General features: G+C 44.4%; 1 protein-coding gene across 1 annotated transcript; it reads right to left on the minus strand.

The window, feature by feature from the left end:
• Positions 1-6663: 6663 nt before the first annotated feature.
• On the minus strand, positions 6664-16121 carry GLRX5 (glutaredoxin 5; the record flags this gene model as incomplete). Its single annotated transcript, XM_011951591.1, has 2 exons — positions 6664-7439; positions 15941-16121. Coding segments are annotated over 2 exons (360 nt in total), but the record flags the coding sequence as incomplete, so codon positions are not given.

The following is a 16121-nucleotide window of genomic DNA, read 5'->3' on the forward strand; positions in this document are numbered from 1 at the left end:
GGGAGGCTGAGGCAGGAGAACGGCGTAAACCCGAAAGGCGGAGCTTGCAGTGAGCCGAGATCCGGCCACTGCACTCCAATTTGGGCGACAAAGCGAGACTCCGTCTCTAAAAAAAAAAAAAACAAAAAAGAAAACCAAAAAAAAAACACTGGCTAGGTACAGTGGCTCACACCTGTAATCCCAGCACTTTGGGAAGCCCAGGTGGGTGGATCTCTTGAGCCTAGGAGTTTCAGGTGAGCCTGGCAACACAGTGAGACCCCATCTCTTCTAAAAATACAAAAAAGCAGCTGAGCGTAGTGGCACGCACACATAGTCCTAGCTACTTTAGAGGCTGAGGTGGGAGAATCGCCTGAGCCTGGGAAGTCGAGGCTGCAGTGAATCGTGATTGTACCACTACACTCCAGCCTGGGCAACAGAGTGAGACGCTGTCTCAAAAAACAAAACAAAACAAAGAAGGAAGGGAGGGAGGGAGGGAGGGAGGGAAGGAAATGAAATATGGAGGGGAACAAGAAACTGCTTAAGAAATGGAAATGTGTTGCCTATAGAGAGCAGGACCCATGGATCAAAAGGTAAAAGGCAGGAGAGTGCTGTTTTTCATTATACTGTAGTTTTTAAAGTATCATTTGACTAATTATATGCATGCATTGTTTTATTAAAAACAAGGTTAAAATTGCAAATGAATGGGATACTAAAAGCTTACACCCTATTTGACCATGTTTCTGACAACCACAGGGAACAAAAGGACAACTGTGACCAAGGAAAAGGCTGGGGGGTGGGGGGCAGACAGAGGAAGGTGGGGGCAGCAGCAAGGGCTGGCAGAGGGACACCGCCAGGAAGTGAGAACTTGGGGCAACAGGTGGCCCTGAGTATGGGTAGAAATATCTGACCCTGCCCAGGGCCGTGACCGAGGTCCGACGGAAGTGCAGGGAAAGGCCAGCAGCCTGCAGGAGCTCGCTTATAAAGCACTTTGTTTACTTCCTGCTGTCTGGCATTTCACAGTGAAGTCCAGCGGGACCTCTGGCCTGGCCACCTGTCTGCACAACACACGGGGCCCAGGAGACTTTCCCTGGCATCATTTGCAAGGAGGCATCATTTGCAAGGAGACGTTATTTGCATTCACCTTCCATTTGTCTGACCTCAGAGGTGGGATCCTCTGCTTCCTTCACATACTTGATAGTGGATGGCCAGGGGCAACTTCCAAAATCCCTGGCCTCCCTGGCTCTTTCAATAGGAAACTGAAGCTCAAATTCAGTTATTCTCAAGGCTACAGGGCAAACACTCTGGACACCACGGCCACAGCTGCACTAAGCGGCTGCACTCACTGAGCCGCCCTCCAAAGGGCGCTACAATATGGATTTGATCCCAGCTCGAATTCCACCAGGTAGTGACCTTGAACAAGTGACCTGACCCCTCCCAGTCTCTGTGTCATCCTCTGAAAGGAAGAGTGAATATCCCACATTTGCAGATCTTTGGTGAGGACCAAATTACAGATGTAAATGCTCAATAATTGTTTGACCCTTCCCACTGTCTGCTCACACCAAGTAAGTGTCCACCATAAAATCCAGGCAGCCAGGTGTATTAGTCTCCTTTTGCTGCTGTAACAAATGACAAGCTTAGGGGCTTAAAACAACACCAATTTTTAATCTTACAGGGCAGGAGGTCAGAAGTCTAAAATGACTTTCACTGCACTAAACTCATGACCTGTGTTCTTTCTGGAGACTCCAGGGAAGGATCCGTCTCCTTGGCTTTTCCAGCTCTAGAGACTGCCTGCAATCTTTGGCCCGTGGCCCCTTCCATCCTCTTTAGAGTACATCACTTGCACCTCTGCTTCCCTCCTGCCCAGGACACCTGTAATTACACTGGGCCCAACCAGGTGATCCAAGACAATCTCTCTGTCTCAAGATCCTGAACTTAAACACAGCTTACACTTACCCCAGGTAACATAGTCACACATGCCGGGGATTAGGTTATGGACATCCCACCACACTTTTTACGAAGTGCACCTGAAGTAACTTAGCCAGGTGTAACTGACACCGCCCCTTGTCCTCTCCTCTCCCAAGAATCATTTTAAGGAGACTTTACTAAGGAATCACGCACAAAAGTTAAAAAAACAACTTAAAGGCCAGGCGCAGTGGCTCATGCCTGTAATCCCAGTGCTTTGGGAGGCCGAGGCTGGTGGATCACAAGGTCAGGAGTTTGAAACCAGCCTGGCAAACATGGTGAAACCCAAAGCCCGTCTCTACTGAAAATACAAAAAATTAGCTGGGCGTGGTAGCAGGCGCCTGTAATCCCAGCAACTCAGGAGGCTAAGGCAGGAGAATCGCTTGAACTCGGGAAGCAGAGGCTGCAGTGAGCCGAGACCGCGCCATTGCACTCCAGCCTGGGTAACAGAGAGAGACTCCATCTCAAAAACAAACAAAAAACAAAACAATTCAAAAGGCCAACATAACAGGAAGTGTGCTGCTAGTTTCCCAGGATTGCAATTTACTTTTAAACGTACTGAACAACTGTGAAGTCCTCCTTGAGATCTGAAATATTATGACACCTATGTGAGACTCTGACTGCACCCTAACACCCTCAAGGTCAGGGCAACGGGTGAGGGGTATCTGACACCCAGCTCAAGTCTCAGCCTCTGCCCAGCCTGGGTCTGGAGCCAGAAGAGGTCCCCATAGACTCGGGCTCAGCACAGCCTCCCGAGGAAGGTTTCTTCATTGGTGGTGGGGATGATCAAAGCTGATAGATTGCTCAGGACTAGTGAAGACACAGCAATAACCTGGAAATACTTTCCACATCTGCTCACCCCATTTCCTAGGAACCGGCGAACATTTCTACCTCCTTTTTCTGACAAGACGAATCCCTGTGAAAATGGCTAATGAGGTACAGTAGAACCCAGTGTCACATCCTTGCTACCGCTACACTAGAATTAACTCAAGGTTAAACTGCGTTCTTTGAAGCATAACTCAACACAGTAGCTGTCTAACATATCCGTTCAGAAGACTCTCCACTTTGGTATGAAATAGAAGCAGTCTTTTTAAAAATAAAACTCGGTGGCAGTAAGTCAAACTGTAATGGTACGAAACATACTTTACAGGGAATTCTTTCTGGCCGAAGGCCCTGCCGTCCCCTAGGGCTGCTGGGCAGTCCACTGACAGATGATCACAAGGATTAGATCTTGTCCTTTGCGTTCAACAATGAGTCTCTATGTTCCCGAGGCAACCAAACATGGACGATGTTCTGTTCATCAGCCTGTCCTTCTCTACTCCCTTAAACCCTCCAAACGGTGGTGGATACCACAGCATGGTACAAAGTCCAGGTGTAATCCAACATGAACTGTCAGGGTCAACTCACAGGAGAGCTCATTATGAGCCATGTTCTCGATAAGGTGCCGTCATCTAAGCTTGTAACACGCCTGAAGTCAGTGGCATCTGCTATTTGCCCACTTAAGCAGGAAGGGAGGTTACTAAGTCGTCCGAGGTCAGTAGCACACCCGGCAAGGGCTGGGATACAAATCCAGGGAGGGTGACTTAAGTCCCGGCTACTGCTGTGTTGCGAGGCTGTAACCTGTAATAGTGTGACTTGAGTCCCAGCTCTTAGCTACTGTGGTGTTGAGAGGCTGTAACCTTTAACAGTGTGACATTTCTTGTGACTAATCCAAAAGGAATGAAGAAAGGAAATTCTTCGCTCTTTTCTAAATATATTTTTCGGGGCACTCTGTATGCTGGCCAGAGGGGATTTGAATAAAGCCAAGTAAAAGGTACTTAGGTCCTGGGGTGATGAGCAAAGAACAGGGCTGTAGAGTGGATTAAGGGGTCTGTTCCATCTGGGGTCAGGGAAGGCTTTCTGGGGTAGGAGAGACCTCACTGTAACACAACCAAGCGCCCCGGGAGGTTCACAAGGAGGGGAATAACATGGCTATTCTGGCTGAATCTGGGATAGGGATCTTTGAGGTGACGTGCACCTTCAGTGGCATCTATTGGCTTAGACTCTGCCCTCAGCTCAACTGCACTGGGCTCCCAGGGCAACTGCCAAGAAAACAATGCTCCCCTTACGCAAAATGCCCACATAGCTTTCAGACCTAAAGTGATGCTACTCTCAGGAAATAAGACGGGAATGTGGCTTTACACGAGTCCACCTGGGTCACCCCATGCGTCTCCGTAGGCCCCTGGACCTTAAAATGGCTTTTCTCTTCACCATTCCTCTGCTCTGCTTCACAGTAGCTATTATATGCTTCTCAGGCACAATTAAAGCTGTTTTTTAGATTTACTAAACAGTTCTTAAGTGGAATGTTAAATTTTTAAAACAATCAGTGTTCTGTGTGGCCATCCCCTAATATATATCTTTTCCTGTCGGTGACTCTCAGGAACCAACATGAAAGCTTTCTCACCTCACATTTAAATTTGTTTCTGCCGGGCACAGTGGCTCATGCCTGTAATCTTAACACTTTGGGAGGCCAGAGGGGGAGGATCACTTGAGCCAGGAGTTCAAGACCAGCTTGGGCAACATAGGGAGACCCTGTCTCTAAAAAATAATAATAAATTAGGCAGGTGTTGTGGTGCACATCTGAAGTCTCAGCTATTCAGGAGGCTGTGTGGGAAGGATCGCTTGAGCCCAGGAGGTCAAGGCTGCAGTGAGCCCTAATCAGGCCACCACACTCCAGCATGGGCAACAGAGAAAGACCCTTTTTCAATCGATCAATCAGTTTGCACCAATAAAACCTTGCCAACCCAAGTCATTCCTCTACCCTTAGCACAGTCCCTCCTGTCACAAACAAGGAACCTGATTTCTCAAAATATAATTTATACCAAAATATCTAAGTAAATCTAACAAATGTAACAAGAATTCTCTCTTAAGCTGGCAGCTATGGCTTGTAAAAAAGAAACCCAACTTAAAAGTTATCTTCTGTACTAAGATATCTCTAAAACTCACAGCTTAAATGAAGCGTAATGACATTTATGGAACTACCAATCCATGAAAAAAAATTAAAACTACCTGAAGTCATAAAATGTTTAATCTTCTAAAATAACGTGATCTATTTCTAAGGATCTAATAACACAGACTCTGAAGCTATGACAAATAGACAATATAATCACACTAATACAGGCCTAATGGACTGTACTGAAAACCCGAGAAGCAGTCCTTGCATTTTAAATAGGTGTGTGATACTGCTGTTTGCACAAGGAACCTCTGTGTCTCTTCTCACAGCAAATTCTAATGACGCAGACCATCAAAATTATTCAGACTTACACTAGATAGCATCTTCAATTTTCTACTTGGTAAAGTGGTTAGGCATATAGAAAAACTTATTAACTCTGAGAAAGAACACTTACATTCCTGGTGGAGCCCAGTGATTCCTTCAACGTATTAAGTTTCCTAGTGACTTCGATATGATCTCACTATGACTCATAAGCATGGGTCAAATTATTCACTTGGCAGCCTTTTCCTAGCTCTAATCATATTCTAGAGGGGCTTCTCACATTGATGCTTCCCATCAATAAGTTTCTCATCATTCCACTTTTCAGATGAAACCTAAGGATACACAGGTAGATTTAAGGACAAGCCAAAAGCAGCAAAATTGTGAATACATACCACACTCCTCACTAGATGTGACAGCAAGGGACAGTTTTGCAGACCCGGCCTCTGGTCCACGGCCTATATCCATCCAGAGGCAGTATGAAGTGACTTATTCATGGTGACTCTGTCTACAGGACAAGGTGGATCCTTCTAGTGCTCCTGCTTCCCTCATTTCTAAACCAAATGGCTCCAATGGATGTGTTTTAACCTCCTCTAAGATCCTAAGGTCCCTTAGCTTACAGAAGACATAAAGGTGTCATGGGATGTAGCAGACAATGAATGTAATAACCTTTTTTTCTGAGAATAATCTATTTTTCTTTCTCTGACACTGTGAGGTGGGTGATTGCTGAGGAGCAGTGCTCTCATCTGACGGGGCAGTCCCCAGGGCGTGGGGACATGGCTCTCCTTCCCCTTCCAGAACCTCTGGGGAAGGGGAGCAGGGGCAACTCCATCCAGTTCTAGCCTGACCTCATGGAGGAAGTCTGTTTTCAGAGTATTCTCAAGAGGAACTCAGATTAAATAAGCAAGGAAGAACGAGCCTCTAGAATGGCTCTGGGGAAAAGGAGCCATCCTGTCCCTTTTTGCCTTTTTCATGAGAAAATGCATCCTTCTTCCCACCTCTGCCACGCAAAGATACATTTCTAGACGAGTGCTCTCTTTAAGTCCCTGAAGATGAACGAAGCCTTCACGCCGCACAAGGGTACGCTTCCTACCCATGGCCACTGCGCAGCCCCAGGCTCTACCAGGCTCCAGTCTTGGGATGCAGAAATCATGGAAAAGTCTTTTAAAGACACCAGACACTGGGAGAATCTCTGCCACAGTCCCAATTATGTCCTCTTTGAAAAAGGGCCCCATTTTTTAAGAAGTAAAATACTCATTAAATCCCCTAGCTCCGTGGACTGCTGCCGATGTCTCCCTATCTAACTGTAGCAGTTTGCCAAGCACAGGACTCCAGAGATAGGCAGGTGGGGCCGCCTCCTCCGGCCTCACCCACCTCTGCTCCCTCCAGCCCACCCGCGCCTCCAGCTGCATAGTTGACTCACCATCCAAACAGCAGCTTCCCCCAGAAAGTAGACCAGGGCTCAATGGCAATTCTTGTGGCAAATTTAATAGAAGAATATGAGAATCACCCTTACTTCCCACACATAAAACATTGCAGGCACTCCAAATCCTTACAGACATATGCACTTCAGAATTAACTCAGGCACGCACAGCATCCCTGTGCTGGAGTTTATTTTAAAAAACAACGCCAACGCCTCAGTTATCACAGTTTCTTTTTTTGTCCATCATTTTCCGTAACAAAAGAAGCTACACAAAATCTGGGGGGAGATACTGTCTTTGGAGACTGACACATTTGCAGAGGGGTCATGAATAATGATTCCAAAGCTCCTAATTAACTCCTGAATCAGGCAAAGAAAAAGCGACAATACAAGAATGAATTTTGTTTACAGCAATCTCATAATACAGCATTGAATCGTTACAGTGCAGTGGTTGGAATTAAGTCCAAAATAAAATATTCTTAGCCCAAACACCAGACAAACTAAAATCACCCAACTGCTCACGAACCAAAATGATCAGTGCAAGCAGCTGTGGTCTCAAGAGTGAAAACCAAAATGGGTAAGGCTTTTCTGGCAGTGAGTCTCTTGACATGAACGGCTCCCTCTCTGCTCACTGAGGACCTGGCCGCCCTCACTTGGAGTCTTGGTCTTTCTTTTCATCTAAAAGGGCAGAGTGGATCCCCAGCTTTTTCAGTTCTTCCACCAGGTCCCCATTCTGGTGCATCTGCAGAAGAATGTCACAGCCCCCCACAAACTCGCCATTGAGGTACACTTGCGGGATGGTGGGCCAGTTGGAATAGTCTTTAATGCCTATGGAGAAAGAACATTTATTTGTTATTTAAATGGTGAAAGCTGAACCTTTCATGATTAAATATGTAATTCTGATCCACTAATAGCAGACAACCCATTGTCCCTCCCTGGCTTTCCCCAATCTTGAGAGCACTGTGTTTGCTACTGAGAGCACGAGTTTTCGTGTCAAAGAGATCAGTGGTTAGGCCCCAACTCTTCCAATTACAAACCGTCCACCCTCAGACAAGTCACCTGACTTCTCATCCTGTTTCCACCCTCATCTCACAAGGTTTTTATGAGAATTAGGTAAGTAAAATTCTCAGTAAAATACCTGATACACTGCAGATTAATGGCAGAGGACTGGACTGGGTAATGCAAGTCACATAAGACACATAAGGCCATGATTCTTCATCTACCAGTCAAGCTTCAGGTGAAGCAAACTTGAAGAAATGTCACAACCAACTTCATATCCAAATGGATCCATCACGGTAATTCATGGCCAATTCGGGCAATCCCACCTGTGCACTTTTCATGACTGTGACTGTTTAGGTTGGTGCAGGCCATCAGTTACTTCTGCTCGAGATGATGAGTTGCTAAGCTTTTGTTTTGTTTTGTTTTTGTTTTTTAATTTTTAACAATTACTTTTACCCAGGGAAAAATTCCTGTCCCACGGCTATGGGTTGTCAGTTCCCATCTATCCAGCCACTGTGATGGGCTCTCTGTGGAGTGGATGATCAGGCTCTGGGCAGAACCCGAAGAGACTGGTAAGTCTAATGAAGGGCCAGAGCTCAGCAAGGGCCCTGTCCAGGGCTGGGGGATTCGGGGGCTGAGACCCGCTCTGCTCTCCAGAGCTCACAGCAGCCAAGAAACCAACCAGCAAGCATGTGATCAGTCCTGTGTGCAAATGGCTCTGAGGACACAGAGGAGATGAGGGACACTCTGTGACAGCGCAGCTGTGCGACTACTCTGTTCAGTTCTCAGTCACAAGGACAACGACTGTAACAAAATGGTAAGAAAGTAATGTGGCTTCAATCTTAAGACATAAAAGATTACTCTTAACACTCCTCTTCATCATTCTACTTCCTTTTCTGCTTGTATGTTGAGATGACTGTGCTTTCAAAAACATAGCCGGCCATTAAAAAGCCTATATTGGTCATGTTAAAAATGAAGATGGTCAAAGCATGGCATATAGGAACTAACTCTTATGTGACACTTTTATATTTACACAGATAATTTTAAATGGCCAAAAGGAGCATATGGGTAAACAAAACAGAAAAGTCAACAGATTGTTCAAGTACAGTACAGTTTACACAAATTGATTTTTATGTAAACAAACTAAAAATACAAAAACTTGCTCTTGATACCCTATAATTTATTATCATTTTCCAAATAAAATTACTGATTTCAGTTATATCACAAGTCCCAATATACAATTTAGTTTTTTCTTAAAAGTTATTGCCTTATAAAAAAAACTGACTTTGCTCTAAACGACAGTCCTAGAGAAAGCCCCTGAACCAAGGGCTTTATCTTCCTTCTCCAGACTTCACATATTAAGAAAGGGTTACATTGCTCCAGGTCTCCAAAAAGACACCTCTCAGCCACTCTGGGTGCTCGTAAAGAAACATCAGCTAGCTCTTTGGCAGTTGCTAATAAAGGGTAAATTCCATTAATCATCAAAATGTCTTTATAATGCCAAATATCTAGATATACTAGAATACCCTGATGAATTCAAGTTATTCACATGCTGATGTTTGATGCTATGTCAACAAAAACTACTAGCATAATTTGTGTGTTTTTTACTTTCTTCAAACTCTGTCCTCAAATACAAAGTCTATCAAAACTTACTTTTTACAATGATGCCGATTACAAACTTTTACCTTTATGATGACTGAGAGCTGGGTGTGAGATTAAGAAATGTTTAAAGTAAACATGAGCTTCTTTTCGTTCTCTTAAACTTTCTTAAATACCTTTTATGCAAATGAGTCATTTATGTGCATGAACGATCTGTTTTGTTTCAATGAGCAATATATTGCGTAAAGCTTTCCGTAATAATCAGTTTTTACTAATTTATTTTGATGGGTGTCTATAATTTTTGAAACACACCAAAAATGGAAATAAGTTTGCTGCCTGAGAACTACCCAAAACTACATTTTACCCTAAAAATACATGTTTCTAAAGTAAAATTGCTTTTCATCAATCATTTATAGTATCACACTCAATCAAAGCATTGGGCTTGCCTCATTCATTAAACTTTATGTTGCTGCAGATTGTATGTCCTGACTATGAGAGAAGGGGAGACCCCAGAATCCTTACCACCAAAACTACCCAAACAAGCAGGCTTTCAGACGTTCTGAACACCCAACACACACAGCCACATGCAAGTGCTACTAACTTCTCGTGAGCCACCTGCCCGTTCTTGACAGCAGCTGACAGTGTATCAAAATTAAATTTAGCTGCTTCTTTAATTTTTAGATGAATAGGTGTAACAGGCAGCTGACATCAAGGCCAAACGTTGGCACCCTTCTTAATGACTATGCTACTTTCCATTTTTAAGAAAACTGATTACCAGTTTAAATATTTAAGGAAATAACCAATTGCTTCCTACGGAGTGAAGTTGAGAAACTGTTAATAATAAAAGACTACTCTTCATAAGTTGAATATTAAAATGAATCCTGCGGACTCACAAGTAACTGTTTAAACATGGTTAATCTCTCTCACACTTTAGTTTTCAAAAACTGCAATATGCAGTGGTAGTTCTTACAAATATCACTTGAAATAACTCAGAATCAGACAGCTACTCTTGAAAATTAGAAAATCATATCCAAGAATGAATTTTAATGATAATCATTATTTCATACGTGATAGACAGTGGTGATTCCATCCGGGGCAGAAAATGCTGACTGCAAAGTTATATGGCAGAATAACACTAGGAACTGGTAGTTCGGAGACTATCTTACAAAGTCATTTTACGCACATCTAATGCTCCACCAAAAAAACCCATGCAAACAAATTCATATTCCAAAGTATCAACCCAGAAAGAGGACAGAAATGTACTTTAAAATTCCCTTCCAGAACTTTCAAAAGGTATTTTTCAAAATTCATCACATTCAGAACACTGGACAATACTCCTGGTTTGGACACTAAATTATAAGAGCAGCATAATCATAGTTTTCTTTCTTTTTATTTTTCCTGGTAGAACTTCACTACAGTAGCTTCAGAATCTAATGTGAGTTCCAACTCTGTCTCTTACCTACTAGGTTCTGTGACCTTGGGCAAGTTGCACCACCTCTGAGAGTCACAATTTCTTCATATTCTCTAGTTTAGAGAATGGCGTTAAGTCAAGATAAGATGATCTGAGCTGAAAGCATGGAAATCAGCAGACCCTCACTAGAAGAAAAGCAAAGCACGGGGCAGAGTGGGCAAGGCACAGGCTTAAGGGTCAGTAGATCTGGTTTGCTAGCCTGTAAATGTAGCCTCAGACAAATCTGTTAATCTCTTAGCCTCAGTTTCCTCATCTGTAAAATGGGAATATACTCTACACCTTGCAGATTTATTATGAAGATTCCATGATATCTAATGAATGAAATGAATTGAGCTCCTAGCACAGTACCAGGTACAGTGTGGACATTCTCTCCATACCAACATCCTCCACCACCCACCCTTCAGAGGAATGCTTTTCTGAGAAAAATAGGCAACAGAAAAAGCACAGGAAAATAATGCAGGAAAAAGTGATTACATATACCATAAAGTAACAAAAATACCATTCAGGCCAGCTGCGGTGGCTCACACCTGTAATCCCAGCACTTTCGGAGGCCAAGGCTGGTGCATCACCTGAGGTCAGGAGTTCAGACTAGCTTGGCCAACATGGTGAAACCCTGTCCCTACTAAAAATAAAAAAAAAAAATTAGCCGGGCATGGTGCCAGGCACCTGTAATCCCAGCTCCTTGGGAGGCTGAGGCAGGAGAATCGCTTGAACCCGGGAGGCAGGGGTGGCAGTGAGCCAAGATTGTCCACTGCACTTCAGCCTGGGCAGCAGAGTGACACTGTCTCAAAAAAAAAAAACAACAACAAAAAACAACAACAAAAAAAACCATTTATTGAGTTAAGGATTACTGAGTTTCACACTCTTTAAGCGTTTTACAAAAATAATCTTATTTAATCTTTACAAAAATCTGAGGAGGCAGGTACAATTATCCCTACTTTGCAGATGAAGAAAGTAAGGCTCAGAAGGGTTAAGTAACTTAACAAAACTCACAGTGACAGCGTGCAGTGAAACCAGGATTTATATCCAGGCTTCCAGGAGTACAAAAGCCCAGACTCTTAAACGCATGCTACCTGAGTCCCTCACCAGAGGTGGCCTCTACCCTCTAGCTGCCATCTGTCACTCCTGCCCATGAGCTACAAGTGCACTGCACATATATCTGCAATATATGGGACTGTTTTATATCTTTAACATTTACATATACAAATGGTATTATGCCATAATTACATGTTTGCTACTTGCTTTTTGACTAAACATTGTATTTTTGAGATTCAGCCATGTTAAATACAACTAGATCTAGTTTATTTTAACAGTTTACCTTTCTATCATATGACTAAAGTTTATTTATCCGGTCTGCTACTAATAGACCAAGATCCCTTCCTGTCTAGTTTTGCATTATTGCAAGCCACGCTACAATGAACGCCCCGACACAGGTATTCTAACAGAGGTCCCCAACTTTTTTGGCACCGGGGACTGGTTTTGTGGAAGACAATTTTTCCATGGACCAGGAAAGGGTGGGGATGGCTTCGGGATGAAACTGTTCCACCTCACATCATCAGGCATTAGTTACATTCTTATAAGGAATGCACAACCTAGATTCCTCGCATGTGCAGTTCACAACAGGGTTTGTGCTCCTATGAGAATCTAATGCCATCACTGATGTGACAGGAGGTTGAGCTCAGGCGGTAAAGCTTGCTTGCCCACCGATTACCTCCTGCTGTACGGCCTGGATCCCTGGCCTGGGGGCTGGGGACCCACGTCCTAACACACTCATGCAGAAGTCAGTCTCTAGGCCAGGGGCGGATAAACTGTAGTCTTCAGGCCAAATCCAGTCTACTTCCTATTTTCGTAAATAAAAGTTTTATGGAAACTCAGCCTGCTCATTCATCTACATATTGCCCATGACTGACTCCAGGCTATCTAACAGCAGAGTTGAATAGATGCAACAAAGACCACACTGCGTACAAAGCCTGACATACTTACTCTCTGGCCCTTTACTAGGGTAAGTTTGCAGATCCCCCTCTCTAGAATATATACCTAGGAGTCACGCAGCTGGGTCTTAGGCTCTGTTCACCCATAACTTGACTGGGTACTGACAGTTACTCCTCCAAAGTGTTGGTGCCATTTTATACTGCCATCTGCAGCTTACTACATGTGCACCACACAAACACAAACTTGTTATCCAACTTTTAAAGTTCACCAGCATGACGTGTTTCACTACTGTCTTCAATTCCCTGATACTGAAAAGGTTGAGCGTATTTTCAAATGCTTAATAAACACTCAACAATAGGATACGGTTATTTATTCCACAAATATTTGAGTCCCTATTCTGTCACTGTTCCAGATGCAAGGACTACAGTGATGATCTAAATCGGCAGCAAATGTTTATAATATCTTTAAGGCCACAGAGTCTGCAATATAATGACAAATAAAAGCAGCATTTATTTATTTATTGAAATGCTCACTGAAAGCTTGCTTTGCATAAGCCGTACATGCAGTGCCACAGGCAGCTGCATAAGACATGTTCCCTCCTCTCTGGAGGGCAAAATACTATGTATAGACAAGCATGGTCTCGATGTGTTTTAAAAAAAAAAGCTGTTAGGAACTAGATCCAAATGTTAATACAATGGTTTCCATAAAATTATAGGTGATTTTCCTTCTTTAAACTTTTCAGTGTTTTCCAAGTTGCTTCCATGAGCATACATTCCTTTATTAAGACTAGGATTAGGAAGCGATGTCAGTCTACTGGGACCCGATCCCTTTGTGACTGTCTTCTGCGTGAGCTCCAGATAAAAAGAGAAGTACAAGAAGGTTTTGAGAAGGCCAGAACACAATGCTGCCTCATAGCACCTTTGTTCCCTGGGTCACAGTCTCAAGATCTGTCCGTATCACACTCCTGGGAACCAAGTACCGAAAACTAGGAAAGAATGTTTTCCTCTGGTTTGGGCCCTTTGTAAAGTTCAGGTCTCCTTGGCATAAGAACCAACAAAAGGCCAGTTTTGCAAGAGCTCTGTTCCTATTACTAGAAATGACCTTGGATCTGGTGTACACAGCTTTGGCTGGCAAAAGCAAGCATCAGACAGCCCATTAGTTGCTCTTGGTAAATAAAGCTGTATAGGGAAGAGGGCAAGAGTCTTAATACCCTGGCTGAACTAATCCCCATTTTGGGAACGTGCCTTTACCACCCTGCCCCAGTCCAAATGTTAATACTTACACTAATCTTTACTTTTCTAATCAATAAAAGAGGTATATGTTATATTCAATATCTATGCAACACATTTATTAACCAAAATAGCAATCTGATGAAGCTCAGTGGTCAAGGAATGTAAGGGTTAAATTCCTGTTGCTGCTGTTTGAATACTTAAGAAAGTAAACTCCGAAACCAGACACCAGACATGGATAAAAGACAGAAAAATAAAATGGTATCAGTACATATTCTTATTTTCGCTCCTACTTTCAGTTTATTAGCTATATTCCAGCATATCTCATTTCCAGTTATATTAAACAAGAGAAAATAAATTCACAAACCAAAGACCCTCAAAACATTATACTAAGCGAGATAACAACACAACTTTTTTACTAGTGCCATATTGGCACTTTGCAGCGGACCCCCTACAAGGTCTCTGTTAAAAGACCGCAAAACAGTTACTCCTCTTTTAAGCTGAGAAGCTGTCTTTGAAGGAAGACTGCAGGTCCTTTGCTTTGTACATGATAAAACTGAGCCCAGTAACTGGTGGCATTCTAGTTGACCAGGAAGACAAAAGGGTCATGAGAATAACACATGGCAATATTATATATACGTGGTAATTTGAACTTGCCCTGTCAACTCCTCAACTTAACATGCCTTCTAGGTCCCACCCACACCACTATCACCTACAGCAAATGGAGGATCACTCATCACCAAGAGTCTTTAAGGGCTAGATAATCTGGGAAAAAGTACGTTTGAAAACCATAAAGTGCTATATGAAGCCAGCTACCACTTACCGGGTGCTTTCTGTGCCAGGTAAGATGATACACACTTTCTATAATTCTTACTTTGTCTTCCTAACAAAAACTTTGCCAAATTGTCTCATTATCCTCAAATGCAGTTGAGTGACTTAAGTTTTACACCTGAATAGCCACAAAAGAGGATTTCAACCCAAAGCTTTTCCAAACACTAGCCTGTCTCATCAATGTAAGGAATGACTATGGTTAGTAATTTCAAATTTAGAGTAACAGAGAACCTGGCACCTATTTTTAGCACACACCTGGCACCTCTTTTTAGCTAGGGACATGCAGGGACTCAGTCACTGAAAGTCTCTAACTGGGATGCAGGTACCCTAAGTCACTCTTTATAAGGAACAGGTACAGCCTTCCCAGTTCTCCACCAACCCTGACCATCCTGGCCTCTTCCTCCTCCCCACTCAGATAAGACTGGCGAATGCACGTGGGGTACTTGGAAAAGATGCTAATTAGCTGCAGCCTCCCCTCTCCTGGCCTGATCCATCTGGCCCCTGGTCCCCTGGGCTCCGAGGCTGAGCCAGTGAGTTAGCCCGGCGCCCAGGAGCCAGGGCTGCTTCTTTTCCCCACAAACCTCTCCACGCCCTGGCCCACATACATTCGGCCCTGTGTTTGAGTATCTAAAGCCAAATGTCATGACTTTTCCCCGACAACACAGATCCCGACTAAGGCCAGCCGACAGCAGTCCCAACCCTTTGCTTATAGCAACCACAGAGGATGGTGCTTGCCACCCTGGGCCGTGAGCCAAGAGAGATCAGCCTCCGACCTCACTAGCCTCAAAGACAACTTCAGTCCTCTCCCCACCATCGACAGTCCCAGACCCTTACCCACGAGCAGGCCAATGGCTTCCAACCTCCCCAGAGTGTCCGCGAAAGTACCTATCTCAGTGGGTCCTTACCGTTTCCTAACCGTGCAGTCAGGCTGCAGGCCGCCCTCCTCCGAGTCAGTCATTGACAAGTCGCCCCGAAACGCCTATATTAGCTCGAAGTGAGGATAACTGAACCCTCAGGACTTTACCTACTGCTCAAGCTGGCAACAGCAGAGAGCCCCAGATCCTCAAGACCCAGTCAAATCAACCACACCCGCAGCCCAGGCTCTACTCCAGGACAGTACTCCTCGCCCTAACCCGGCTCGAACCTCCAGACAGACCCCAGCCGATGGAGCCCCGCTCTCCAGCCCGGCGCGGCGGAACCCCTCGGCCTCGTGCAGCGATGCTCCTGGGCCCGGGGCGGAGGGCGCCTGCCCAGCACACTGGCCTGACCTTGTCGGAGTTCGGGGTCGTCCAGCACGTTGTAGGCCGCGTAGTCGCGGACGCCGTGCAGCCGCAGGATCTGCACCACGGCGTTGCTGAAGCCGCACTGGGGCTGCTCCGGCGTCCCCTTGAGGAAGACCACCACCTTGTCCTTCTTCACCAGCGCGTCCAGCTGCTCCGCCGAGCCGCC

This window comes from Colobus angolensis, unplaced genomic scaffold (assembly GCF_000951035.1).
Source record: "Colobus angolensis palliatus isolate OR3802 unplaced genomic scaffold, Cang.pa_1.0 Scaffold32, whole genome shotgun sequence".
In the NCBI taxonomy this organism is placed as follows: Eukaryota; Metazoa; Chordata; class Mammalia; order Primates; family Cercopithecidae; genus Colobus; species Colobus angolensis.